The following is a 27,116-nucleotide window of genomic DNA, read 5'->3' as shown; positions in this document are numbered from 1 at the left end:
ATGAGATGAAGGAAATATAAGTTCTCAGGTCACCTACATTCTGTTTGGGGGATGAGTTTGATTAGACCCTATAGCTTTCTAGCACCAAAGGTGTCCAAAAACAGTCATTGTGCTTATGAATTTTGGACAAATACTAGATGTATAGGCTACTAGGTAAAACATATTTCAGAGTAATGAAGATATGTAGCGGGCTGCCTGGTAGGCTACTGTTTATGGTGCTATGGCTGTTCACATGCTGCTCACTGCGCACGCCTATAGCAGGTGAAACCTTTGGTCACTATAGGCTATCAATAACCCTGGCACTGCCAGAATCACAATCTAGCCATAGAAACATATAGAACTAAGTGTTGAATCGCTTGTCATTGATATTACACACTAAATATAGCCTAGCTCAGTGCCCAAGCAAAAGGCAGCGTTGAGGAAAATAAATGTAAAAAAGATCGACGTTTTACAAAGGAAGTAGCGCCCTCTAGAGCCACCATTGCAGACTGCATAGGTTTTTTCCATCAACTTGGGCAGCAGACATTTTCAGGCCTGTGATATGCGAAAAAATTGTAAGTATCTGCTTTAACAACGTATTAACTGGACTAATTAATTAACAAAATAACGAATTTGAATTATCAGACCGATATAAAAGTGACGTTGAAGTAAGCCTTCAATAACATTTCAGTCATTGTCAAATTCAAAAGTAATTTTGGTGTAACATGCCTGGCCAATAAACATCCTTCATCATCTTCTGCTTCGGCCTGATGAAGCGGGCAATCTATTTTTCGAGATTGATTAACGTTCCTTATAGCCATCCACGCTCAACTCATCATGCCTAACTGTTTACAATCTGTTCGACGAAACATGGCTGCTGTCAAGTGAGCTTTTGATGGTGTACCGAACAGTTACAATTCACTTATATGTTCTCTTAAATTATTTATTTTAAATATTTTAATTCATAACAGTGTATTGTGACGGGAATAGTTTCAATAGTCTGCGTTTTACTTTGGAACCGTCACAAATTCCTTCACCGCGATAACGTGCCAGTTAGCATCACTAGCTAGCTAGCTCAAGGAGAACAATGACGGCAAGCTCATCGGGTGGAAACACCTGTCTCACTGCTAAAGGTTTGGACATTAGTCTCGCAGCCCTGCAAAGACAAGATCCTTACATCAACAACATTGTAGATGTGGCGAGTCAAGTGGCGTTGTATACTTTCAACAACCGATCAAATGAATGGGTGAGTTAAGGGCTGCTAGCGCTGCTCTGTTCGCGCTCCCTTCTCTTTTCAACAAAGTTGCATGTTATCTAACGTTAAGTAACATCTTAGCGGACTGATATGGATGCCACGTTATGAACTAGTTTGCCAGGTTGAATTCACGTGGTTTTGGGAGATGTGGCTAGCCATAGCTAGTATTCCAAGAAGCTAGTTAGCTAACATCACCTATATCGCTTTCACGTCCTAGTCGGAACGAGGAAACTCAAATGTCCGACTTGCTAACTGGTTGGACGCTACACGTGTATAACTAACCTATTAACGAGTCGGACATGATCTAATTCCGACTGGCACGTTAACTCGGCAATAATGCCAGCCCCAATATCTGCATTCGAGTTGTCGCCTAATGCCGCGTTTCAAACTGGGAACTCTGGAAAATACAAGGTCAAATCATGACGTCAGTGATTTTTAGGCCGGAGTTCCGGAGTTGGATGACCGTTCAAATCGATTTTTCCCAGTCCGAAAGTTTTCTTTTCCGAGTTCCCAGTTGTTTTGAAGGCGGTATATCGCCCACGAAGCTCCGATTCAATCTCACATTAGACAGATCAGTAAGCGTTTTGTCAAAATCGGTTTGTGACACACAAATTCTAGAGTTTCGCAGAGCAGCTATCTTAATGTACTCCTCTTACGGCCGATAGCGATGGAATTAAGTGTTTTCAAGATGCATCTTTCCTGAAACACCATGCAGAGGAGGTCGCTGAAAGACTGCAGTCTGCAGTGGCCATACAGCAGTTACTGTTATGCGGCCTCTGCAGAAGTCAAAGCAAACATAAATGTTGCGCTTAGCAGAGCTGTTGTCAAGTGAGTTTGTGTTTTATACAGGACCTCCCGCACCCACCAACATCAACCAATCATGTCAATGTTGAGATGTATGCAGCCCTCCACGTTGTTACAACATTTGAGAGGCACACAGCATGTGGTATGGAGCTTGATTTGTCTGGAGGCTCCACGATTGCATCACACCCTCCATTGGAAGCCTCCGACCACATTACCCGGATCAAACATAAACAGTCTTTAAGTGCATGTTTGAGCATGTGTCTATACTGATAGGATGGAAAGGGAGCTCAGCTTTCTCCATTCAATCATTTCCTTCACATTATATTTATTTCACAATACTGACCATGGATCAGCTCCTAGAGAGATATTACCACCTATGGTTGCAAATATTGAGGCAACTTATTCTAATGCTTACCCTACAATAAAGAGCTAAGTCACAGATTTGGCACGTTATTGTGCATGTTAAAGCCAATTTATGCTTGATCCAAAATGTAGTCAGAGGTTCCTATGGAGACGCGTCATACTCATCATCAACAGCTGGAACGCACACATACCGGGGCACACAGTACCCATTGCCCTCCAGCTAGTTATTATTGTTAGATGTGGTGGACAAGAGTATTCATCACATTGCTGCTGGGTTTGTAAACAGCTGACAGTTTTCAGACTGAATGTTGACATAGTAGCTAACTAGGTGAATGAATATCAGCCACCCAGAACCAGATCTGGTGTGAATGCTTGCTTCTGGATTTGATCAATTCCAAGGTAACACAATGATGCTGATACTCTGATTTTTATCACTTCAAAATTGTGCACCAAACAAAAACGAATGATTGCAACGTTAAACCATACTATGCATAAGGATGATTTTGAAGAATATTTGACAAACACATTTACTTGATGCGAGGTACAGAGTTTGGTGACATTAACAGAATGATGGTTTGTGCTATTTGTACAGTCATTCTGTTACCCAACTTTGCATCTGTTCCTCTAAGTAAATGTGTTTTTTTGTGCTTGTGTCTAGAGTTGTGTGGTTTAACTTTGCAGTCATTGTTTTTTTGTTTGGCATACATTTTAAAGTGAAAAATCTGGTTCTCGGAATCATTCTGTTATCGTGGAATTGCCCACCTGGTTCTGAGGGTGGGGGTGACGGTGGTGAACCCCTCCCCTTTCAAAAATAAATACAGGAAATATGCAGGTGTAGGTGCACCCCAAAATCATGATTGGTCCAAATAACCAGTGACTCAGAAACCATGGCACCGGTAGAAGTTTTCTTCATAACCCTCATATCCCACAGCCTACGTAACATTTTGCTGTGAATGGAGAGATCGATGAAGACTCTGTTCAAGCAAATCAATGTCTCTTTTAATTAACTCAACCCTAATCAGTTACTGTATGTTGTTTTGCAGGAGAAGACTGACGTGGAGGGGACCCTGTTTGTTTACACAAGGTATGATGGGTCTTTTTTACGATGCTAGCTAATTACTTTTTCTATGTACTTCCCAGTGAGCTTTGAATCTTGGTGGGGGTGCATCCCAAGTGGCACCCTATTCCCTTTATGGTGCGTTACGTTTGACCAGGGCCCATAGTCAAAAGTGTAGTGCACTATATAGGGAATAGGGTGCCATTTGGGACCGGTCTCTGTGTGTACTTCAGCTGTGAGCTGAGAAGCCTGCCTCCATCAGGTTAAATATAATGGGCTTAGTGGGTTAGCTACGTCAGCCCCCCTCCCTCTGAACAGATTGGTTATCACTGAGCAGACTATTATGGCCTGTAGCCTTGAAGAGCCATGACTACTTCCAAACACCCTATCCCAACCAGGAAATAGGTCGTAAACATGTAGCACCTTTCTGTTTCCTTGTAGGACTACTTGAACATGTAACACCTTTCTGTTTCCTTGTAGGACTACTTGAACACATAACACCTTTCTGTCTCCTTGTAGGACTACTAGAACATGTAACACCTTTCTGTCTCCTTGTAGGACTACTAGAACATGTAACACCTTTCTGTCTCCTTGTAGGACTACTTGAACACGTAACACCTTTCTGTTTCCTTGTAGGCCTACTTGAACATACATTACCACTGTCATTCTTGTTCTCCTAAGAAAATGCACAAACTCAGATGCATGTGCTCACCAGTTAGTTTCCAGTCTGTTAGCACCTTACACTGGTTATTCAACTTGTAATGTAAAGTACCTCCCTCCTGTTTTTACCGATGTCCTCCTGTGTACTCTGCTATTAACTCTGGTATAATGCCTGTGTACTCTGCTATTAACTCTGGTATAATGCCTGTGTACTCTGCTATTAACTCTGGTATAATGCCTGTGTACTCTGCTATTAACTCTGGTATAATGCCTGTGTACTCTGCTATTAACTCTGGTATAATGCCTGTGTACTCTGCTATTAACTCTGGTATAATGCCTGTGTACTCTGCTATTAACTCTGGTATAATGCCTGTGTAATGTAAAGTCCCTTAATTAAGGATCGGACCCCTTTTTAAAATTTTCACCCAAAATGACCCAAATCTAACTGCCTGTAGCTCAGCACCCAAATCTAACTGCCTGTAGCTCAGCACCCAAATCTAACTGCCTGTAGCTCAGCACCCAAATCTAGCTGCCTGTAGCTCAGCACCCAAATCTAGCTGCCTGTAGCTCAGCACCCAAATCTAGCTGCCTGTAGCTCAGCACCCAAATCTAACTGCCTGTAGCTCAGCACCCAAATCTAACTGCCTGTAGCTCAGCACCCAAATCTAACTGCCTGTAGCTCAGGACCTGAAACAAGGATATGAATATTCTTGATACCATTTGAAATGAAACACTTTGAAGTTTGTGGAAATGTGGAATGAATGTAGGAGAATATAACACATTAGATCTGGTAAAAGAAACAAAAAAACATGCGTTTTCTATTACATTTTTTTGTTCCATCTTTGAAATGCGAGAGAAAGGCCAGACATTAACATAGGAGCCAGGTGTAATTTAGACTGATCCAGTGAAGAACTACCTCACAACACAACATTTTGCATCAAGTCAGCCAGGAGTTTGCCCAAATGTGCCGAATTGGTCAATTTATACTTTTTCAAGTACATAACATACAAAAATGCTATGGTAATAAAAAATGTGGAGCCAGAGACAGCAGTGGGATAAAACTGTAGAGCCAGTTCCTACATTTTAATATACAAATGCATTTTTTCAAACTACACTACATTTTATCTCTGGGATCCTCAGGATGACAAATCAGAGCAGATTACTGAATACATTAGTACATTATTTACCTTGATAGGTGAATGTATCAAACCAGTTGCTGTGATAAGTGTTTTGTTGTTGTGCACTATGCTCTAACAATAGCAGGTATTTTTCTTCTGTAATAGCTACTGTAAATTGGACACTGCAGTAAGATTAACAAGAATTTAAGCTTTCTGCCCATATAAGACATGTCTATGTCCCGGAAAGTCTAGTCAAATTATCGCAAATTGAGCAACAACCGTCCCGGTTTATGGACCGATCCTGTACAGGTTAACTCTTTCTATTCATGCCCTCCTGTTTGTCCTCAGGCTAGCATCTCCCAGACATGGCTTCACCATAATGAACAGGCTGAGTATGGAGAACCTGACTGAACCCATCACTAAAGACCTGGACTTCCAACTGCAGGATCCGTTCCTACTCTACAGGAATGCTCGCTGTAAGTCCCCTGCACTATTCAGCCTACCTACATAGTACCAGGGCTATTAACCCTCCCTACTCAGAACCTGGGCTCGCTGTAAGACCCCTGCACTATTCAGCCTGCCTACATAGTACCTGGGCTATTAACCCTCCCTACTTAGAACCTGGACTATGTGCCGGAGGTGTGTTTACATCACCACAGGAACTATGTGCCGGAGGTGTGTTTACATCACCACAGGAACTATGTGCCGGAGGTGTGTTTACATCACCACAGGAACTATGTGCCGGAGGTGTGTTTACATCACCACAGGAACTATGTGCCGGAGGTGTGTTTACATCACCACAGGAACTATGTCCCGGAGGTGTGTTTACATCACCACAGGAACTATGTGCAGGAGGTGTGTTTACATCACCACAGGCACTATGTGCCGGAGGTGTAGGCCTGTAGATGTTGATGTTTGCATTCCAGATGATATTTATTTCAGTCCTGCTAGGCTACACGTCTCAGGAGATTTACATTTGATTAGAGCAGATGTTACATTTGTAAAAAGAGATTGGATGTGAATCATGGTCAATACTACTGGAGTGTTCAGCGTAGTTTAAACAGATTGAAGATGCAGCTAACTTTCTACCATGTGGTGTAGTCCAGGAATCCTGGCCCATCATGGAGAACTTCATTTAAATGAGAACTATTTGCGGAGTGCATATCAGACCTGGGTTCAGGCACTATTTGAAATCTTTCAACACAAACTTTGAACGTGTCCCCTATCCCGGCTGGAGTGCCTGATGGATGGGATTTGTAGTTTGGGGACTATTCAATTAGTCTGTTAAGCCAGACAAGCTCAATGAAGCCCACATAAAGTGGTTGAAATAACTTCGAATAGAATTTGAACCCAGGTCTGTTGCAGGCTGAGAAAGAGACTCAGTGCTGCAGACACACACATACCCTGAGGAGAGGAGCCTGGAGCCGTCTCTAGTCTAGTGGCTGTGGCCCCACAGGTCCATATATGGTTCAGAGGTATTTTTGTGGCAGTGGTCCCGGGTTTGAGTGCCTCTGTGCCGGTTTTCTACAGCAAGTGTCCTGCCAACAGCAGAGAGCCAGCCAACCAGCCGACTACGTTAGATACACACCAACCTGTCATTAAAAGTGGGACACGCTACACACACACACACACACACACACACACACACACACACACACACACACACACACACACACACACACACACACACACACACACACACACACACTGATGTACACATCATTCTCAGTGACAGGCAGGTGGAATGCTTTGTTTAAGATATTGCTGGAGTGCTCGTTCTAATTATTAGACATTTACACACAAACAAAACTGTCCGTGAGGAAAAAATATATCTAACTGAGTTATTTATATGTGATGTTTAGAACACCACACGTCCCTCAACATGACCTTCCACGAGAGGTCACAGAATCTTATCACTGAACAAATATTTGGTTATGGGGTCGTTAGCTGGTGGCAGTGCCAGCCAGGCCAATTTACAATGTTGTCTCAACTGGGACGCCATTGTGACATTGACAGCAAGCCGGTAATAGCTGGTTTTTGGACGAAATAAATTAAATATATATATATTTAAATAAATAAACTAAATTCTTTAGGCCACTTGTCCTGGAGGAGAAGAAAACATCCCATTGTAAAATAATGCTTTTAGTCTGTTCATTGATGGAAATACATTTGACTGGTTGTGGTTATTGGTCTATAGGTTAATTTGCATAATTTAGTGGAATTAAATTGGGGCGTGTGTACAGTATTCCTTATCTATCTTATTTATCACACCCTACAGATTCAAATCTGTCAGACATCACAAGAGCTGCTACAGTGTCTCCAACAGAAAATGCATAGTGAACGGAAGGCAGGCTTCCTCAGCACAGGATGCGTGGTCTTAACATATACCTCATCGTTCTGAAACCTGAATGTTTAATAACATATGAGGCATGTCTTACCTGGCTTCCAGTAGCCTAGCCAACATCTGTGGAGGCCATTCTTTATATATATACTTTCTTTCATTGTCCAGTAGCCAAAAGCAGCATCCTGGTTATATTAGCATCCCCTGCTAGTTGTTGAATATCTCCCCTCGTTCTGACAGGTATTTTCATCTCTGTCACATGAAACCGCTCTCATGTGCAGTGCCCTTCTGACAACAGTGTTTCCCTGCTCATTTCATAATGGAAGGAACATCCGCATGTAGCCTGCTGCCTTGTGCACGTTGCTGCGCTTATAATGGTTTATCAACATTTCAAGCCAAACGTTCTGATCTGTTGCATCAGATCATTGCTTTTTAATGTAAACATGTTTAATGTAGCCAAGGCCTGCTGGGTGTATGAATGTGGATCTATTGTCCTACACCTGTCCTATAGTCTGTTTAGAATAGTGTCCTATAGTCTGTTTAGAATAGTGTCCTATAGTCTGTTTAGAATAGTGTCCTATAGTCTGTTTAGAATAGTGTCCTATAGTCTGTTTAGAATAGTGTCCTATAGTCTGTTTAGAATAGTGTCCTATAGTCTGTTTAGAATAGTGTCCTATAGTCTGTTTAGAATAGTGTCCTATAGTCTGTTTAGAATAGTGTCCTATAATCTGTTTAGAATAGTGTCCTATAGTCTGTTTAGAATAGTGTCCTATAGTCTGTTTAGAATAGTGTCCTATAATCTGTTTAGAATAGTGTCCTATAGTCTGTTTAGAATAGTGTCCTATAGTCTGTTTAGAATAGTGTCCTATAGTCTGTTTAGAATAGTGTCCTATAGTCTGTTTAGAATAGTGTCCTATAATCTGTTTAGAATAGTGTCCTATAGTCTGTTTAGAATAGTGTCCTATAGTCTGTTTAGAATAGGCAATATTTTTCTTTCGACAAGCTGACAATAGAATAGGTCAACTTTTCTACTATGGGGGATAGTAGTTTGACATAGGCTAGTGTTTCCCTTTATAGTGCACTACGTTTGACCAGAGCCTATGCGTTCTAAATAGCACCCTATTCCCTTTATAGTGCACTACGTTTGACCAGGGCCAGGCCACTATATAAGGAATAGTGTGTCATTTGGGACAGAGACATATGACAAGTCTGAGGCTTTCCTTACCTCCTGGTCGTACGTAGGTGTAGTCCATCTCTGTCTCTGTGATGAGCATCCCCTTGGCTGGCCCAACCTCCGGCTCCTCGTGAAGACGCTCATGTTTGGCTTTCCGCTGGAACAACCTCCCCAACATAGTCCCTCTAGACGATAGTCTAGTAGTAGTGTTGTGGAGCTGCAACTAGGTGACAACGTTTAGACAACGTTTCCTCTGGTACTGCTGAGATACTAGTCTCCTGTCTGTCTGTCCTCTGGTACTGCTGAGATACCAGTCTCCTGTCTGTCCTCTGGTACTGCTGAGATACTAGTCTCCTGTCTGTCTGTCCTCTGGTACTGCTGAGATACCAGTCTCCTGTCTGTCCTCTGGTACTGCTGAGATACTAGTCTCCTGTCTGTCTGTCCTCTGGTACTGCTGAGATACTAGTCTCCTGTCTGTCCTCTGGTACTGCTGAGATACCAGTCTCCTGTCTGTCCTCTGGTACTGCTGAGATACTAGTCTCCTGTCTGTCTGTCCTCTGGTACTGCTGAGATACCAGTCTCCTGTCTGTCCTCTGGTACTGCTGAGATACCAGTCTCCTGTCTGTCTGTCCTCTGGTACTGCTGAGATACTAGTCTCCTGTCTGTCTGTCCTCTGGTACTGCTGAGATACCAGTCTCCTGTCTGTCCTCTGGTACTGCTGAGATACCAGTCTCCTGTCTGTCCTCTGGTACTGCTGAGATACCAGTCTCCTGTCTGTCCTCTGGTACTGCTGAGATACCAGTCTCCTGTCTGTCTGTCCTCTGGTACTGCTGAGATACCAGTCTCCTGTCTGTCCTCTGGTACTGCTGAGATACCAGTCTCCTGTCTGTCTGTCCTCTGGTACTGCTGAGATACTAGTCTCCTGTCTGTCTGTCCTCTGGTACTGCTGAGATACCAGTCTGCTGTCTGTCCTCTTCCTTTAACACACCCTTTTGTTCTATGATGAAATAATGAACCAATAGAACCCTTTCTCTGGTTTACAATACTGAGGTCCCTGACCTGTCTCTCCTCTTCCTGTCCCTGTCTCTCCTCTTCCTGTCCCCGTCTCTCCTCCTCCTGTCCCTGTCTCTCCTCTTCCTGTCCCTGTCTCTCCTCCTCCTGTCCCTGTCTCTCCTCCTCCGGTCCCCGTCTGTCCTCTAACAGTACTGTCTTCTCAGAGAGACTGTCTGGTGTGAGGCTGGGTAATGTCTGTCCTTCCCAGAGAGAGTAGTATACTAGTCTAACCAGAGTAGTCCCCTGTAGCTACTGAGCTAAGTGGTCTCTCCTCAGCTCCTCCAGCGATCTCTCTCCTCGCTGGTTCTTAATTTTCCCAGGATTTGGAGACTTGGTCTGGTCCTTTTTCCAGGCGGTGACCTTTATCTTGGCTCTCCACAGCCCCAGGCAGGCAGGCAGGCAGGGCAGTGCAGGGTACACAGCTCAGGGGGCAGACAGGATGGCAGCAGGCAGGCAGACTCAGTAGCAGCTCCAACCTTAAGATCCAGCTACTCAGACCTCCCAGTGATTTACCCGCTGTCCTCACTGACTCAGTTACTCTCTCACTGTAGTCTGTCTCTCTGTCAGTCAGGAGCCAGCATGCTCTAGTCTACTGGCTGGCCCTCAGTCTCCGCCCTGTCCGCCCCACTTCACTCCTCTCCTTTCTCTCTCCTTTCTTATCTCGCCCCCTGTCCTCTTTTTTTGGCCGTCCGGCGAGCCAGAGCGTTATCTTCCTACATGGCCTATTTGAGGCTGTGTGAGTTCTTACTGTGATGGAGGTGACAGGAGAAGTGTTCCTGGTCTGCCTGTCAGCAGGGCTCCTGTCTCAGTCAGGCTGAGTAGAGTAGTGGCCTGACTTCTCCCTGCTGCAGAGCCTCAATAACCCCTCTACCCCAGCACCTAATGAGTCCGGCCCCAGCCTGCCCCTAAACCTGGGTCACTGCCACAGAGACATGTTGTGCTTTCTCATAACACATCTGTCTGTAATATTGACGTTGGCTACACTGACTAGTTATTAGACTAAGAAGGTAATGAGGTCATGGTGACAGAACCCAGAACCTTCACTTCATCCATAACAATGTCATGAATCACGACTAAACATCATGAGGAGATCAACACAGCACTTTTTTAAATGTATTTTATCTTTTATTTCATCCATGATAGTCCACTCGGTAAAAGTCGTCACAGTTTCCAAGAAGTTAAGGTGGTCTGGCATGAGTCGTAACTGATAAAGATGGTACGTTTTAATATAATGGCTGTAGGTAATCTCACTGTGTCCTGCTGAACGCAGCCCAGCCGCCCCTTCCTGGAATCTAGTGGTATGTCTTCTGTTCCGGGAATGTGAGGAATCGTCCTGGATGAGCGCTCTTCCAGTAGGAGAAAGGGTTTATACGTAGCACCTTCTCCACCGTGGGGGATTTATACGTAGCACCTTCTCCACCGTGGGGGGTTTATACGTAGCACCTTCTCCACCGTGGGGGGTTTATACGTAGCACCTTCTCCACCGTGGGGGGTTTATACGTAGCACCTTCTCCACCGTGGGGGATTTATACGTAGCACCTTCTCCACCGTGGGGGGTTTATACGTAGCACCTTCTCTACCGTGGGGGGTTTATACGTAGCACCTTCTCCACCGTGGGGGGTTTATACGTAGCACCTTCTCCACCGTGGGGGGTTTATACGTAGCACCTTCTCCACCGTGGGGGGTTTAAACGTAGCACCTTCTCCACCGTGGGGGGTTTATACGTAGCACCTTCTCCACCGTGGGGGGTTTAAACGTAGTACCTTCTCCACCGTGGGGGGTTTATACATAGCACCTTCTCCACCGTGGGGGGGTTTATACGTAGCACCTTCTCCACCGTGGGGAGTTTATTTGTAGCACCTTCTCCACGGCGGGGGGTTTATACGTAGCACCTTCTCCACGGCGGGGGGTTTATACGTAGCACCTTCTCCACCGTGGGGGGTTTATACGTAGCACCTTCTCCACCGTGGGGGGTTTAAACGTAGCACCTTCTCCACCGTGGGGGGTTTATACGTAGCACCTTCTCCACAGTGGGGTGTTTATAACGTAGCACCTTCTCCACCATGGGGGGTTTATAACGTAGCACCTTCTCCACCGTGGGGGGTTTAAACGTAGCACCTTCTCCACCGTGGGGGGTTTATACGTAGCACCTTCTCCACCGTGGGGGGTTTAAACGTAGTACCTTCTCCACCGTGGGGGGTTTATACATAGCACCTTCTCCACCGTGGGGGGGTTTATACGTAGCACCTTCTCCACCGTGGGGAGTTTATTTGTAGCACCTTCTCCACGGCGGGGGGTTTATACGTAGCACCTTCTCCACGGCGGGGGGTTTATACGTAGCACCTTCTCCACCGTGGGGGGTTTATACGTAGCACCTTCTCCACCGTGGGGGGTTTAAACGTAGCACCTTCTCCACCGTGGGGGGTTTATACGTAGCACCTTCTCCACAGTGGGGTGTTTATAACGTAGCACCTTCTCCACCATGGGGGGTTTATAACGTAGCACCTTCTCCACCGTGGAGGATTTATACGTAGCACCTTCTCCACCGTGGGGGGTTTAAACGTAGCACCTTCTCCACCGTGGGGGGTTTAAACGTAGCACCTTCTCCACCGTGGGGTGTTTATACGTAGCACCTTCTCCACAGTGGGGTGTGTCCCATAATATCACATTTCCCCTCAAGTGTTCCCTCATCTAAAAGCGTTGTATTGGGTGGAGACATGGGCTAGTGGGAGTTTCCACCATATTTCTTATACCAGTTATTTCATTTTTGAAATCAGTTAATGGAAGTGAACAAGTGCACTCTGAGAGGAAAGAGAGATGATTGGGACAGAGCCCCTATTCCTCTTCTGACTGCCTGCCAGGAAGGAACGCATCAGAGAACCTGCCAAACCACACACACACACACACACACACACACACACACAGCAGTGAACCTAGCTCAGCAGTTGCCAACATTCATGGTTCAGTTTATTTTAGACTTTGGATCACACAAACACGTGTTGTAACGTTTTGGTTCCTTTCTCCCAGAGTTTTGTGATGTCTGTGTAATGGCTCCCGTGGCTCTAGCTGCTGTATTTAGCCGTGGCTCTAGCTGCTGTATTTAGCCGCGGCTCTAGCTGGTGTATTTAGCCGTGGCTCTAGCTGGTGTATTTAGCCGCGGCTCTAGCTGGTGTATTTAGCCGCGGCTCTAGCTGGTGTATTTAGCCGCGGCTCTAGCTGGTGTATTTAGCCGTGGCTCTAGCTGGTGTATTTAGCCGTGGCTCTAGCTGGTGTATTTAGCCGTGGCTCTAGCTGGTGTATTTAGCCGCGGCTCTAGCTGGTGTATTTAGCCGCGGCTCTAGCTGGTGTATTTAGCCGTGGCTCTAGCTGGTGTATTTAGCCGCGGCTCTAGCTGGTGTATTTAGCCGCGGCTCTAGCTGGTGTATTTAGCCGCGGCTCTAGCTGGTGTATTTAGCCGCGGCTCTAGCTGGTGTATTTAGCCGCGGCTCTAGCTGGTGTATTTAGCCGCGGCTCTAGCTGGTGTATTTAGACGTGGCTCTAGCTGGTGTATTTAGACGTGGCTCTAGCTGGTGTATTTAGACGTGGCTCTGTCTCTGAGGGGACTGATGTTGACCTCGCTGCTGCACTGAACTCTGTTTTATCTGGATTTAGATTGGACCCTCCATTATGGCCATTGACTGACCTGTGACCTGTCTCTCTGTCTCTCTCCCTGCTCTGCTCTCTCTGTCTCTCTCTCTCTTGCTGTCTCGCTCCCTGCTCTGCTCTCTCTGTCTCTCTCTGTCTCTGCCTCTGTCTCTCTCTGTCTCTCTCTGTCTCTCTCTGTCTCTCTCTGTCTCTCTCTGTCTCTCTCTCTCTCTGCCTCTGTCTCTGCCTCTGTCTCTCTGCCTCTGTGTCTCTGTCTCGCTCTGTCTCTCTCTCTCTCTCTGTCTCTCTCTCTAGTAGCTATCTATGGCATCTGGTTCTATGATAAGGCGGACTGCCAGCGCATCGCAGAGCTTATGAAGTAGTGAGTAACACACACACACACACACACACACACACACACACACACACACACACACACACACACACACACACACACACACACACACACACACACACACACAGACTCCCATCCTCTCTCTCTGTGTCCCCATGACACTGTCCCTGCAAGCGATCATCACTCACTGTCTACCAACAGCTACTTGCCACTGGTGTCTGTCTACACTGCTGCACTAAAACACTGGTGTCTGTCTGTCTACACTGCTGCACTAAAACACTGGTGTCTGTCTGTCTACACTGCTGCACTAAAACACTGGTGTCTGTCTGTCTACACTGCTGCACTAAAACACTGGTGTGTCTGTCTACACTGCTGCACTAAAACACTGGTGTCTGTCTACACTGCTGCACTAAAACACTGGTGTGTCTGTCTACACTGCTGCACTAAAACACTGGTGTGTCTGTCTACACTGCTGCACTAAAACACTGGTGTCTGTCTGTCTACACTGCTGCACTAAAACACTGGTGTGTCTGTCTACACTGCTGCACTAAAACACTGGTGTGTCTGTCTACACTGCTGCACTAAAACACTGGTGTGTCTGTCTACACTGCTGCACTAAAACACTGGTGTGTCTGTCTACACTGCTGCACTAAAACGTGCGTGTGTGTGTGTGTGTGTGTGTGTGTGTGTGTGTGTGTGTGTGGTGTGTGTGTGCACTACCATTGCCAGTTCACAACAGCACAGACCGACACACCGACTGACTGACACACACACAGACCAAACAACACACACCTCTAACCTCTCCTCTCTCAGTCTGACGAAACAGGAACAGGCCCTAGCCCAGCGGGGTCAACAGGGACCGGGTCAGGGGGGCTTGGTGTCTCCTCGAGCCCTGGAGGCAGCAGGGGACCCTGGGAAGGGACAAGGAGTGGACATCCTGCAGATGCTGACCAAAGCTCGCAATGAGTATGACAAGGTAGGTCCCCACTGTATGTGTTTACCACTATGACAAGGTAGGTCCCCACTGTATGTGTTTAGCACTATGACAAGGTAGGTCCCCACTGTATGTGTTTAGCACTATGACAAGGTAGGTCCCCACTGTATGTGTTTAGCACTATGACAAGGTAGGTCCCCACTGTATGTGTTTAGCACTATGACAAGGTAGGTCCCCACTGTATGTGTTTACCACTATGACAAGGTAGGTCCCCACTGTATGTGTTTACCACTATGACAAGGTAGGTCCCCACTGTATGTGTTTACCACTATGACAAGGTAGGTCCCCACTGTATGTGTTTACCACTATGACAAGGTAGGTCCCCACTGTATGTGTTTAGCACTATGACAAGGTAGGTCCCCACTGTATGTGTTTACCACTATGACAAGGTAGGTCCCCACTGTATGTGTTTACCACTATGACAAGGTAGGTCCCCACTGTATGTGTTTACCACTATGACAAGGTAGGTCCCCACTGTATGTGTTTAGCACTATGACAAGGTAGGTCCCCACTGTATGTGTTTACCACTATGACAAGGTAGGTCCCCACTGTATGTGTTTACCACTATGACAAGGTAGGTCCCCACTGTATGTGTTTACCACTATGACAAGGTAGGTCCCCACTGTATGTGTTTACCACTATGACAAGGTAGGTCCCCACTGTATGTGTTTAGCACTATGACAAGGTAGGTCCATCACCGCCACGCTGATCCTCAACACGGGGGTCCCTCAGGGGTGCGTGCTTAATCCCTTTGTCTACTTCCCGGTTCACCTACGACTGCGTGGCCAAGCACGACTCCAACACCATCAAGTTTGCTGACGACACAACGGTGAGACAGCCTATAGGGAGGAGGTCAGAGACCTGGCACTGTGGTGCCAGGACAACAACCTCTCCCTCAACGTGAGCAAGACAAAGGAGCTGATTGTGGACTACAGGAAAAGGCGGGCCAAACAGGCCCCCATTAACATCGACGGGGCTGTAGTGGAGCGGGTCGAGAGTTTCATGTTCCTTGGTGTCCACATCACCAACAATCTATTATGGTCCAAACACACCAAGACAGTCATGAAGAGGGCAGGACAAAACCTTTTCCCCCTCAGGAGACTGAAAAGATTTGGCATGGGTCCTCAGATCCTCAAAGTTCTACAGCTGCACCATCGAGAGCATCCTGACGGGTTGCATCACTGCCTGGTATGGCAGCTGCTCGGCATCTGGTCCCGTGTGGCTCAGTTGGTAGAGCACGGTGTTTGCAACGCCAGGGTTGTGGGTTCGATTCCCACGGGGGACCAGTACGGAGAGAGAGGAGAAAAAAAAAATGTTTTATGAAATGTATGCATTCACTACTGTAAGTCGCTCTGGATAAGAGCGTCTGCTAAATGACTAAAATGTAAATGTAAATCTGACCGTAAGGCACTACAGAGGATAGTGCGTACGGCCCAATGCATCACTGGGGCCAAGCTTCCTGCCATCCAGGACCTGTATACTAGGCGGTGTCAGAGGAAGGCCCATAAAATTGTCAGATTCCAGTCACCCAATTCATAGACTGTTCTCTCTGCTACCGCACGGCAAGCGGTACCGGAGCGCCAAGTCTCGGTCCAAAAGGCTCCTTCACAGCTTTATCCCCCAAGCCATAAGACTGCTGAACAATTGATAAAATGGCCATCCGGACTATTTGCATTCACCCCCCCCCCGTTTGTTTTTACACTGCTGCTACTTGCTGTTTATTACCTATGCATAGTCACTTTACTCCTACCTACATGTACAAATTACCTCAACTAACCTGTACCCCGGTACCGGTACCCCCCTGTATATAGCCTCATTACTAACCTGTACCCCCTGCACATTGACTCGGTACCGGTACCCCCCTGTATATAGCCTCGTTACTAACCTGTACCCCCCGCACATTGACTCTGTACCGGTACCCCCCTGTATATAACCTCATTACTAACCTGTACCCCCGCACATTGACTCGGTACCGGTACCCCCCTGTATATAGCCTCATTACTAACCTGTACCGCCACACATTTTACTCGGTACCGAGCTGACAAGGTAACTATCTGTCGTTCTGCCCCTGTGCAAGGCAGTTAACCCACTGTTCCCTGGTGTTCGTTAAGGCAGCCCCTCCGCACCTCTGATTCAGAGGGTTAAATGAGGAAGACTCATTTCAGTTGTACAACTGACTTATGTAGGTATCCCCCTTCCCGGTACCCCCTCTATATAGCCTCATTATTTTGTGACTTTAAAAAAAAAATCTTTATTTAGTAAATATTTAGTAAATATTTTCTTAACAATTTTTGTAACTGCATTGTTGGTTAAGGGCTTGTAAGTTAGCGCTTCACGGTAAGGTCTGCACCACATGCTACCACTATGACAAGGTACTAACACACCGCTACCACTAGGGGGCACTAAAGCATATAACAAGGCTGCAGCCTGTGATTCATGTATTTCTGAAGAAGTAAGATGTCTGCTGCTGTATCATAATGTGTGCATACTAATGTATTCCTGAATGCACCATGTATGAAAATGGGTTAAATGAACAGACATCAATGTCCTGTTATTGTGTCTCCCTCTGTCTGTCTGTCTGTCTCTGTCTGTCTGTCTGTCTGTCTCTGTCTGTCTGTCTGTCTGTCTGTCTGTCTGTCTCTGTCTGTCTGTCTGTCTGTGTCTGTCTGTGTCTGTCTGTCTGTCTCCCTCTGTCTGTCTCTCTCCTCTCAGGGTGGTCAGCCAGAGCCTAAAGAGATAGGAGGGTCTAGTGTTCTTAATGCCAACCCCAGCCTGATCAAACCGATCCCTGTCAAACCAATGGAGAGATTTCCCCAGCAGGGCCTACAGGAGAGGCCTGTTCAGGTACACAGAGCCTTTCACCTTATTCAACACACAGGAAATAAGTACATTTTAAATGTGGTTTATCCACCCTGTGAATTTGTGTTTTTTTTTAAATGGTCAGATTGCTGATTTCTAACAGTGTTGAGCTGGTTTCACAGTTAGTTTTTAAATGGTCAGATTGCTGATTTCTAACAGTGTTGAGCTGGTTTCACAGTTAGTTTTAAATGGTTATATTGCTGATTTCTAACACAGTGTTGAGCTGGTTTCACAGTTAGTTTTAAATGGTCAGATTGATGATTTCTAACAGTGTTGAGCTGGTTTCACAGTTAGTTTTTAAATGGTCAGATTGCTGATTTCTAACAGTGTTGAGCTGGTTTCACAGTTAGTTTCTACTGTTTGTTTTCCTTATGTTCTCTCCTTTCTGTTTCACACCACCGATCTCTCACCCTCTCTATCTCTCCATCTCCCTTTTCCTCTCTTAGGATAGTCAAGGAGAGCCCAGGCCTCTCTCTCTGGCAACTCTGTTTGGTGTCCAGCAGCCCAGAGCAGAGCTGGTCTCTCCCATGGCTGGGTCCGGGTCAGTAGGTCCAGGGTCCCAGCCCCTGGGGAAGCCTGGAGCCGTCCGCCCGGCGGTGGCCCGCTCCTTGTCCTACGACGACCCAGTCCAGGCCCAGCTCCATCTCCAGGCCCAGGAAGGGGGTCTGATCTCAGGTAGCAGCCCCCCGCAGCACTGCCCTGCCTTCCAGAAGCTCATGAAGGATGCCGCCTCCTCCTCCCAGCCTCAGAACCAGCTCCAGCGAGGCGGTCCTATGGAGCAGCTCCAACCCGTCTCCGAGTCACCCGAGAACAGACTGCATGAGAACGGAGCCCCCTCTGTCCAACACCACCATCGGACCCAGGCCAGACAAGACCCCATCCAGAGACTGTTCCAGAACCAGCCCACTTCCACCACCTCTTCAATGACGACCTCCGCTCCCTGTTGCTCTCGTCCTCCTCCTCTCATCCCTGGTCTCCAGTCTGCTCATCCTCAGCCTCTCCTGGTGGATGCTTTGGGCTTCCCTGGTTCTCAACACCATCACCTCCACCTCCCCCCTCACCAGGCCCAGCCGTTGTACTTCAGCCCCACCAAGCCGCCCCAGATGCTGGTCCCCATGTTGCCCTCACACCCCTCCCAGTCTCAACCTCCCCACCAACCCCAGCCTGGTCATCCTCAACCTCAGTCACAGCCCTGTCACTCTTTCCACCCCTTCCAGCACCCCCAGCCCTTATACCTCCACCCCCAGCCAGGTCACCCCCAGCCGGGGCAGCTAACTGGTGTCGTCTCCCCCCATGAGCTGCTCCAGAGGCTGCAGCTGGTTCAACAGGAGCAGAGTCTGGTTCCGGAGCCCACTAGGCCTTCCTCTAACCTGGCTCCCCGCTTCCACGAGCCTGTCCCTCTAGCCCCCTCAGCCCCCCCAGCCATGGGGCAGCACGGCCAGCAGTCAGCTTCTACAACCAGGTCTCTGGACAGTTTGGCTGACAACAACTCTGCAGGCACCACTGCTCAGAAGTTCCAGGTAAAAAAAAACAAATATATCCTATCTCACTCAAAGGACCTTCAAAAAAAAAGTGCTGGAGTGGTTTTGTACAGGGAGGGATCTGGGTTTGTGTCTCTAACCATCTCCTCTCCATCTCCAGGTGATCTCCAGGGAGGGATCTGGGTTTGTGTCTCTAACCATCTCCTCTCCATCTCCAGGTGATCTCCAGGGAGGGATCTGGGTTTGTGTCTCTAACCATCTCCTCTCCATCTCCAGGTGATCTCCAGGGAGGGATCTGGGTTTGTGTCTCTAACCATCTCCTCTCCATCTCCAGGTGATCTCCAGGGAGGGATCTGGGTTTGTGTCTCTAACCATCTCCTCTCCATCTCCAGGTGATCTCCAGGGAGGGATCTGGGTTTGTGTCTCTAACCATCTCCTCTCCATCTCCAGGTGATCTCCAGGGAGGGATCTGGGTTTGTGTCTCTAACCATCTCCTCTCCATCTCCAGGTGATCTCCAGGGAGGGATCTGGGTTTGTGTCTCTAACCATCTCCTCTCCATCTCCAGGTGATCTCCAGGGAGGGATCTGGGTTTGTGTCTCTAACCATCTCCTCTCCATCTCCAGGTGATCTCCAGGGAGGGATCTGGGTTTGTGTCTCTAACCATCTCCTCTCCATCTCCAGGTGATCTCCAGGGAGGGATCTGGGTTTGTGTCTCTAACCATCTCCTCTCCATCTCCAGGTGATCTCCCCCCAGCGTATCCCAGCCACGGTGGCACCTACCCTGCTCCTGTCCCCCAGTGTCTTCTCCCAGGCCAAGCGCCCCCAGGCCAAAGCCTCTGGGGACACCCACTGCCCCCCTGGCCCTCATCCTCCCTCAGCCCTCCTGACCCCACAGGCCCCTGACGACCCCCAACCCAGGGGCCTCTCTAAGAGCCAGCTCCAGGCCACCCTGCTGCACCTCATACAGGTAGGAGAGAGGAAGAGCCCGTCTGTTTTTACAGAAACAAAGTTACACTGAACAAAAATATAATAGCATCACGCAACAATTTCAATGGTTGTACGTCGTTACAGTTCATATAAGGCAGTGGTCACCAACCGGTCCATCCGGATCAACTGGTCCATCTTCAAGGCATTACTAGTCGAGTTATTCCTAACGCTTCTGGAGAAAAGCCAACAATAAAGGCTTGCCCTGTTGGCGGTGGGTGCACTTGATTCAGAAGCCCTGTTGGTAGTGGGTGCACTTGATTCAGAAGCCCTGTTGGTAGTGGGTGCACTTGATTCAGAAGCCCTGTTGGTAGTGGGTGCACTTGATTCAGAAGCCCTGTTGGTAGTGGGTGCACTTGATTCAGAAGCCCTGTTGGTAGTGGGTGCACTTGATTCAGAAGCCCTGTTGGTAGTGGGTGCACTTGATTCAGAAGCCCTGTTGGTAGTGGGTGCACTTGATTCAGAAGCCCTGTTGGTAGTGGGTGCACTTGATTCAGAAGCCCTGTTGGTAGTGGGTGCACTTGATTCAGAAGCCCTGTTGGTAGTGGGTGCACTTGATTCAGAAGCCCTGTTGGTAGTGGGTGCACTTGATTCAGAAGCCCTGTTGGTAGTGGGTGCACTTGATTCAGAAGCCCTGTTGGTAGTGGGTGCACTTGATTCAGAAGCCCTGTTGGTAGTGGGTGCACTTGATTCAGAAGCCCTGTTGGTAGTGGGTGCACTTGATTCAGAAGCCCTGTTGGTAGTGGGTGCACTTGATTCAGAAGCCCTGTTGGTAGTGGGTGCACTTGATTCAGAAGCCCTGTTGGTAGTGGGTGCACTTGATTCAGAAGCCCTGTTGGTAGTGGGTTCACTTGATTCAGAAGCCCTGTTGGTAGTGGGTGCACTTGATTCAGAAGCCCTGTTGGTAGTGGGTTCACTTGATTCAGAAGCCCTGTTGGTAGTGGGTTCACTTGATTCAGAAGCCCTGTTGGTAGTGGGTTCACTTGATTCAGAAGCCCTGTTGGTAGTGGGTTCACTTGATTCAGAAGCCCTGTTGGTAGTAGGTGCACTTGATTCAGAAGCCCTGTTGGTAGTGGGTTCACTTGATTCAGAAGCCCTGTTGGTAGTGGGTGCACTTGATTCAGAAGCCCTGTTGGTAGTGGGTGCACTTGATTCAGAAGCCCTGTTGGTAGTGGGTTCACTTGATTCAGAAGCCCTGTTGGTAGTGGGTGCACTTGATTCAGAAGCCCTGTTGGTAGTGGGTTCACTTGATTCAGAAGCCCTGTTGGTAGTGGGTGCACTTGATTCAGAAGCCCTGTTGGTAGTGGGTTCACTTGATTCAGAAGCCCTGTTGGTAGTAGGTGCACTTGATTCAGAAGCCCTGTTGGTAGTGGGTTCACTTGATTCAGAAGCCCTGTTGGTAGTGGGTGCACTTGATTCAGAAGCCCTGTTGGTAGTGGGTGCACTTGATTCAGAAGCCCTGTTGGTAGTGGGTGCACTTGATTCAGAAGCCCTGTTGGTAGTGGGTGCACTTGATTCAGAAGCCCTGTTGGTAGTGGGTTCACTTGATTCAGAAGCCCTGTTGGTAGTGGGTGCACTTGATTCAGAAGCCCTGTTGGTAGTGGGTGCACTTGATTCAGAAGCCCTGTTGGTAGTGGGTGCACTTGATTCAGAAGCCCTGTTGGTAGTGGGTGCACTTGATTCAGAAGCCCTGTTGGTAGTGGGTGCACTTGATTCAGAAGCCCTGTTGGTAGTGGGTGCACTTGATTCAGAAGCCCTGTTGGTAGTGGGTTCACTTGATTCAGAAGCCCTGTTGGTAGTGGGTGCACTTGATTCAGAAGCCCTGTTGGTAGTGGGTTCACTTGATTCAGAAGCCCTGTTGGTAGTGGGTTCACTTGATTCAGAAGCCCTGTTGGTAGTGGGTTCACTTGATTCAGAAGCCCTGTTGGTAGTGGGTTCACTTGATTCAGAAGCCCTGTTGGTAGTAGGTGCACTTGATTCAGAAGCCCTGTTGGTAGTGGGTTCACTTGATTCAGAAGCCCTGTTGTAGTGGGTGCACTTGATTCAGAAGCCCTGTTGGTAGTGGGTGCACTTGATTCAGAAGCCCTGTTGGTAGTGGGTTCACTTGATTCAGAAGCCCTGTTGGTAGTGGGTGCACTTGATTCAGAAGCCCTGTTTGGTAGTGGGTTCACTTGATTCAGAAGCCCTGTTGGTAGTGGGTGCACTTGATTCAGAAGCCCTGTTGGTAGTGGGTTCACTTGATTCAGAAGCCCTGTTGGTAGTGGGTGCACTTGATTCAGAAGCCCTGTTGGTAGTGGGTGCACTTGATTCAGAAGCCCTGTTGGTAGTGGGTGCACTTGATTCAGAAGCCCTGTTGGTAGTGGGTGCACTTGATTCAGAAGCCTGTTGGTAGTGGGTGCACTTGATTCAGAAGCCCTGTTGGTAGTGGGTGCACTTGATTCAGAAGCCCTGTTGGTAGTGGGTGCACTTGATTCAGAAGCCCTGTTTGGTAGTGGGGTGCACTTGATTCAGAAGCCCTGTTGGTAGTGGGTGCACTTGATTCAGAAGCCCTGTTGGTAGTGGGTGCACTTGATTCAGAAGCCCTGTTGGTAGTGGGTGCACTTGATTCAGAAGCCCTGTTGGTAGTGGGTTCACTTGATTCAGAAGCCCTGTTGGTAGTGGGTGCACTTGATTCAGAAGCCCTGTTGGTAGTGGGTTCACTTGATTCAGAAGCCCTGTTGGTAGTGGGTGCACTTGATTCAGAAGCCCTGTTGGTAGTGGGTTCACTTGATTCAGAAGCCCTGTTGGTAGTAGGTGCACTTGATTCAGAAGCCCTGTTGGTAGTGGGTTCACTTGATTCAGAAGCCCTGTTGGTAGTGGGTGCACTTGATTCAGAAGCCCTGTTGGTAGTGGGTGCACTTGATTCAGAAGCCCTGTTGGTAGTGGGTGCACTTGATTCAGAAGCCCTGTTGGTAGTGGGTGCACTTGATTCAGAAGCCCTGTTGGTAGTGGGTGCACTTGATTCAGAAGCCCTGTTGGTAGTGGGTGCACTTGATTCAGAAGCCCTGTTGGTAGTGGGTGCACTTGATTCAGAAGCCCTGTTGGTAGTGGGTGCACTTGATTCAGAAGCCCTGTTGGTAGTGGGTGCACTTGATTCAGAAGCTCTGTTGGTAGTGGGTTCACTTGATTCAGAAGCCCTGTTGGTAGTGGGTTCACTTACCATGTTGCGTTTCTATTTTTCTTCAATGTATTTACATAACAAGAGTAGCAATTCTGCAGGCGTCAAACTCTCCAGTCCTTGAAGAAGCAGCTGGTCTCACAGCCGAGTGGGTTGTCCTGGGTTCCTGCCTTTATGTTTATATTCACTGTCTTTCTGCTCAGGACACCGTCAGAGACACGCTGTTTATGTTCAGTCTTTGTACAGACAGACAGTCTTGCCAAAGGACCTTGAGGTTATTCATCGACGTGCAGACAGACAGACACTGTCCTGCTAAAGAGAGCTGTTTCAGACCAGCGCAGACAGACACTGTCCTGCTAAAGAGAGCTGTTTCAGACCAGCGCAGACAGACACTGTCCTGCTAAAGAGAGCTGTTTCAGACCAGCGCAGACAGACACTGTCCTGCTAAAGAGAGCTGTTTCAGACCAGCGCAGACAGACACTGTCCTGCTAAAGAGAGCTGTTTCAGACCAGCGCAGATACACACTGTCCTGCTAAAGAGAGCTGTTTCAGACCAGCGCAGACAGACACTGTCCTGCTAAAGAGAGCTGTTTCAGACCAGTGCAGACAGACACTGTCCTGCTGAAGAGAGCTGTTTCAGACCAGCGCAGACACACACTGTCCTGCTAAAGAGAGATGTTTCAGACCAGCACAGATACACACTGTCCTGCTAAAGAGAGATGTTTCAGACCAGCACAGAGTGCAGACACACACTCAACCTGTCCAAATACTAATGTTTTGTTTGTATTCCACACTCCTGATCAGTTGCTCGCTTATCTCTGTCTACTCCTCTCCCTTCCTCTCCTCTCCTCTCCTCTACTCCTCTCCTCTACTCCTCTCCCTTCCTCTCCTCTACTCCTCTCCATCTCTCTCCTCTACTCCTCTCCATCTCTCTCCTCTACTCCTCTCCCTTCCTCTCTCCTCTACCCCTCTCCCTTCCTCTCTCTAGCTCTCAATCCTTCTCCAACTCTCTCTCTCTCTCTAATTCTCTCTTCTCTCTCTTTCAGAACGACAATTCCTTCCTGGATACCATCTATGAGTCCTACGTCCAGCGCTTCTCCACAGAAGCCACCGCAAACAAGTTCTGAGGCCAGGGCCCTGTTCAATGAGGCACCCAATAGAAAAATGTTTCTAAACGCTTTGCAACGGGAAGTGAAAATCAGCATTTCCTATTGGACGAGTCCAGGGAGCCCTTCTCCCTGTTGGTGTGTTTTCTTCCGTTAGGTGCTTAATGAGTCCCAAACCGGCACAATCATTTTATCATCTAAACCATTTGCTGATCTAGCTAAATGAGTCTTCCTAATGTGAGCACTGTGGATGTAACCTGTGGATTCAGATTACAAGGAAATTACATTTTTGCCATTTTTTAAGATGTTTTTATCATAAGAATAAAATAATTGAAAGTTTGAATTGGATATTGTAGTAAGAGCTATCAAACAATTGCATATGTTTTGGAATGACTGTACTTGTTTTCAAAAGGTTCCTCTCTTAACTGAAATGGTTTTCCAGGCATTTGACAATGTTTAATTCACTTGAAGTTGGATGAGTTTATTTGAACACTTTATTAAGTGGAAAGTCCCGTTGGAAATATTTTCTATTTTAAAATCTTAAGCTTGTACTACCTCACAGAAGTGACCCTCTGTATCTCTGTTGAGGTAAACGTTTCCCAAAGGAGGAATTACATACTGTAGAACCTAGCATTTATTTTCATAATGCGTTTGGCTTTATTTCCACATGTCTGAAAGTCAAAATGTACAACGACACGGTTCTTTCAGTCTTCTGGGCTCACACATCCTAGACTAGTTTGATAGACGGTTTATATGTATCAAGCAAAGGGTTTAAGAAACTATTTTATGTTACGAGAGAGACGGATAATAGAATATTGTCTATTTTTCTATGCCGTTGTCATACAAGGACATTTTAAAAACACATTTTAAAAACACAATGTTGCAATGACAGTTTCAGGAAGTGTTTTAATTCACACAATCTGGCATGTATCAATTATTTTAAAACCTGGGAATCTGGAGTCCCATCATTTTGTTCTTTTGGTTTTGAAAACCACTTTTTCTTTTTTTTCTCCCCCTCAGAGTCAAACATTGTGACGCAAAGCCCACTTCCTGACTTGTTTCTTGTGTAGTGATTGAACAGTCTCTGGACCACAACTGAATTGGAAATAAATGAATGTCTTCTTCAAACATGTGGCTCTGTGATGACGTTTCCCCTAGGCACTGACCTAGGATCAGCCTTCCCCAATATTAACCTTAACCATTAGTGGGGGGAAATGCTAAACTGACCTAGGATCAGCCTTCCCCAATATTAACCTTAACCATTAGTGGGGGGAAATGCTAAACTGACCCAGGATCAGCCTTCCCCAATATTAACCTTAACCATTAGTGGGGGGAAATGCTAAACTGACCCAAGATCAGCCTTCCCCAATATTAACCTTAACCATTAGTGGGGGGAAATGCTAAACTGACCCAAGATCAGCGTCTACGGGCAGCTTCACTACTTATTTCACTATTTTAAGAGAATGTCTGCCTCCAAAAATTCACCCTTTTTGACCAGAGCCCTACTGCACCATCTAGGGAGTAGGGTGCCATTTGGGACTCTGGCCTTATTACAGAGTTTTACTTCTACCCAGTCAGTCTGTCCTTGGGATGTGGACAAAGTGACTTAGACATTTTATAGTGTGGAAATGTGTTTTCCACTCTCATTTACAGTAAGTGTCAAGTGTTTTGTGGAGGGAGGGGGGATCCACTTCTCAAGTGTTTTGTGGAGGGAGGGAGGGGGGATCCACTTCTCAAGTGTTTTGTGGAGGGAGGGAGGGGGGATCCACTTCTCAAGTGTTTTGTGGAGGGAGGGAGGGGGGATCCACTTCTCAAGTGTTTTGTGGAGGGAGGGAGGGAGGGAGGGGGGGAGGGAGGGGGGATCCACTTCTCAAGTGTTTTGTGGAGGGAGGGAGGGAGGGGGGGGGGGGAGGGGGGATCCACTTCTCAAGTGTTTTGTGGAGGGAGGGGGGATCCACTTCTCAAGTGCTTTGTGGAGGGAGGGAGGGAGGGAGGGGGGGAGGGAGGGGGGATCCACTTCTCAAGTGTTTTGTGGAGGGAGGGAGGGAGGGGGGGGGGGGGGAGGGGGGATCCACTTCTCAAGTGTTTTGTGGAGGGAGGGGGGATCCACTTCTCAAGTGCTTTGTGGAGGGAGGGAGGGAGGGAGGGGGGGGGAGGGAGGGGGATCCACTTCTCAAGTGCTTTGTGGAGGGAGGGAGGGAGGGAGGGAGGGAGGGGGGGGGGGGGGGGGGGGGATCCACTTCTCAAGTGCTTTGTGGAGGGAGGGAGGGGGGGGAGGGAGGGAGGGAGGGAGGGAGGGGGGGGATCCACTTCTCAAGTGCTTTCCTTTCTATGTCACAAGTGAGATCATGCAGATATTGATTTGATTTTAAAACACTGTTTTCCAGACATCTATTCAGATGAAGTGTGTCTTTCTCACACCCCAGCAATATTGATAGGCCCGGACTAATGAGGTCCCAACCTGTACTGTACTCTGCAGTCGTTTTCCAATAGAGCGATCCATTTCCATTTGTCAAACCCACTCATGCACACAAAGTACAATCCAATAATTAGACCTGTACCCTGGTCTCTTGCTTTTCAGGGTGGTAAGAGGGAGGGTGTTATATTGATTGTGTATTTGGGCATTTAGTTATGCTACAAAAAGTATTGACTGTATATACAGTACCAGTCAAAAGTTTGGACACACCTACTCATTCAAGGGTTTTTCTTTATTTTTACTATTTTCTACATTGTAGAATAATAGTAAAGACAT

General features: G+C 47.4%; 1 protein-coding gene across 2 annotated transcripts; it reads left to right on the top strand.

Annotated features, from left to right (window-relative positions):
* The first annotated feature begins 815 nt into the window (after positions 1 to 815).
* On the top strand, positions 816 to 25,492 carry LOC115189921 (mRNA-decapping enzyme 1B-like). 2 transcript variants are annotated; one of them, XM_029748422.1, is made up of 9 exons: positions 816 to 1,225; positions 3,445 to 3,485; positions 5,585 to 5,712; positions 13,747 to 13,810; positions 14,597 to 14,759; positions 17,490 to 17,621; positions 18,083 to 19,156; positions 19,858 to 20,085; positions 24,305 to 25,492. In XM_029748422.1, the coding sequence occupies exons 1-9, from the start codon at positions 1,067 to 1,069 to the stop codon at positions 24,383 to 24,385; spliced, it is 2,070 nt and encodes a 689-aa protein (XP_029604282.1). In that variant the 5' UTR covers positions 816 to 1,066; the 3' UTR covers positions 24,386 to 25,492. The 2 variants fall into 2 exon arrangements, with proteins under 2 accessions (XP_029604282.1, XP_029604281.1); XM_029748421.1 differs by having other exon boundaries at positions 13,744 to 13,810.
* Positions 25,493 to 27,116: the final 1,624 nt, after the last annotated feature.

Source organism: Salmo trutta, unplaced genomic scaffold (assembly GCF_901001165.1).
Source record: "Salmo trutta unplaced genomic scaffold, fSalTru1.1, whole genome shotgun sequence".
Classification (NCBI taxonomy): Eukaryota; Metazoa; Chordata; class Actinopteri; order Salmoniformes; family Salmonidae; genus Salmo; species Salmo trutta.
Note: the sequence above shows the minus strand (reverse complement) of the source record. Positions and strands in the feature narration are given on the sequence as shown.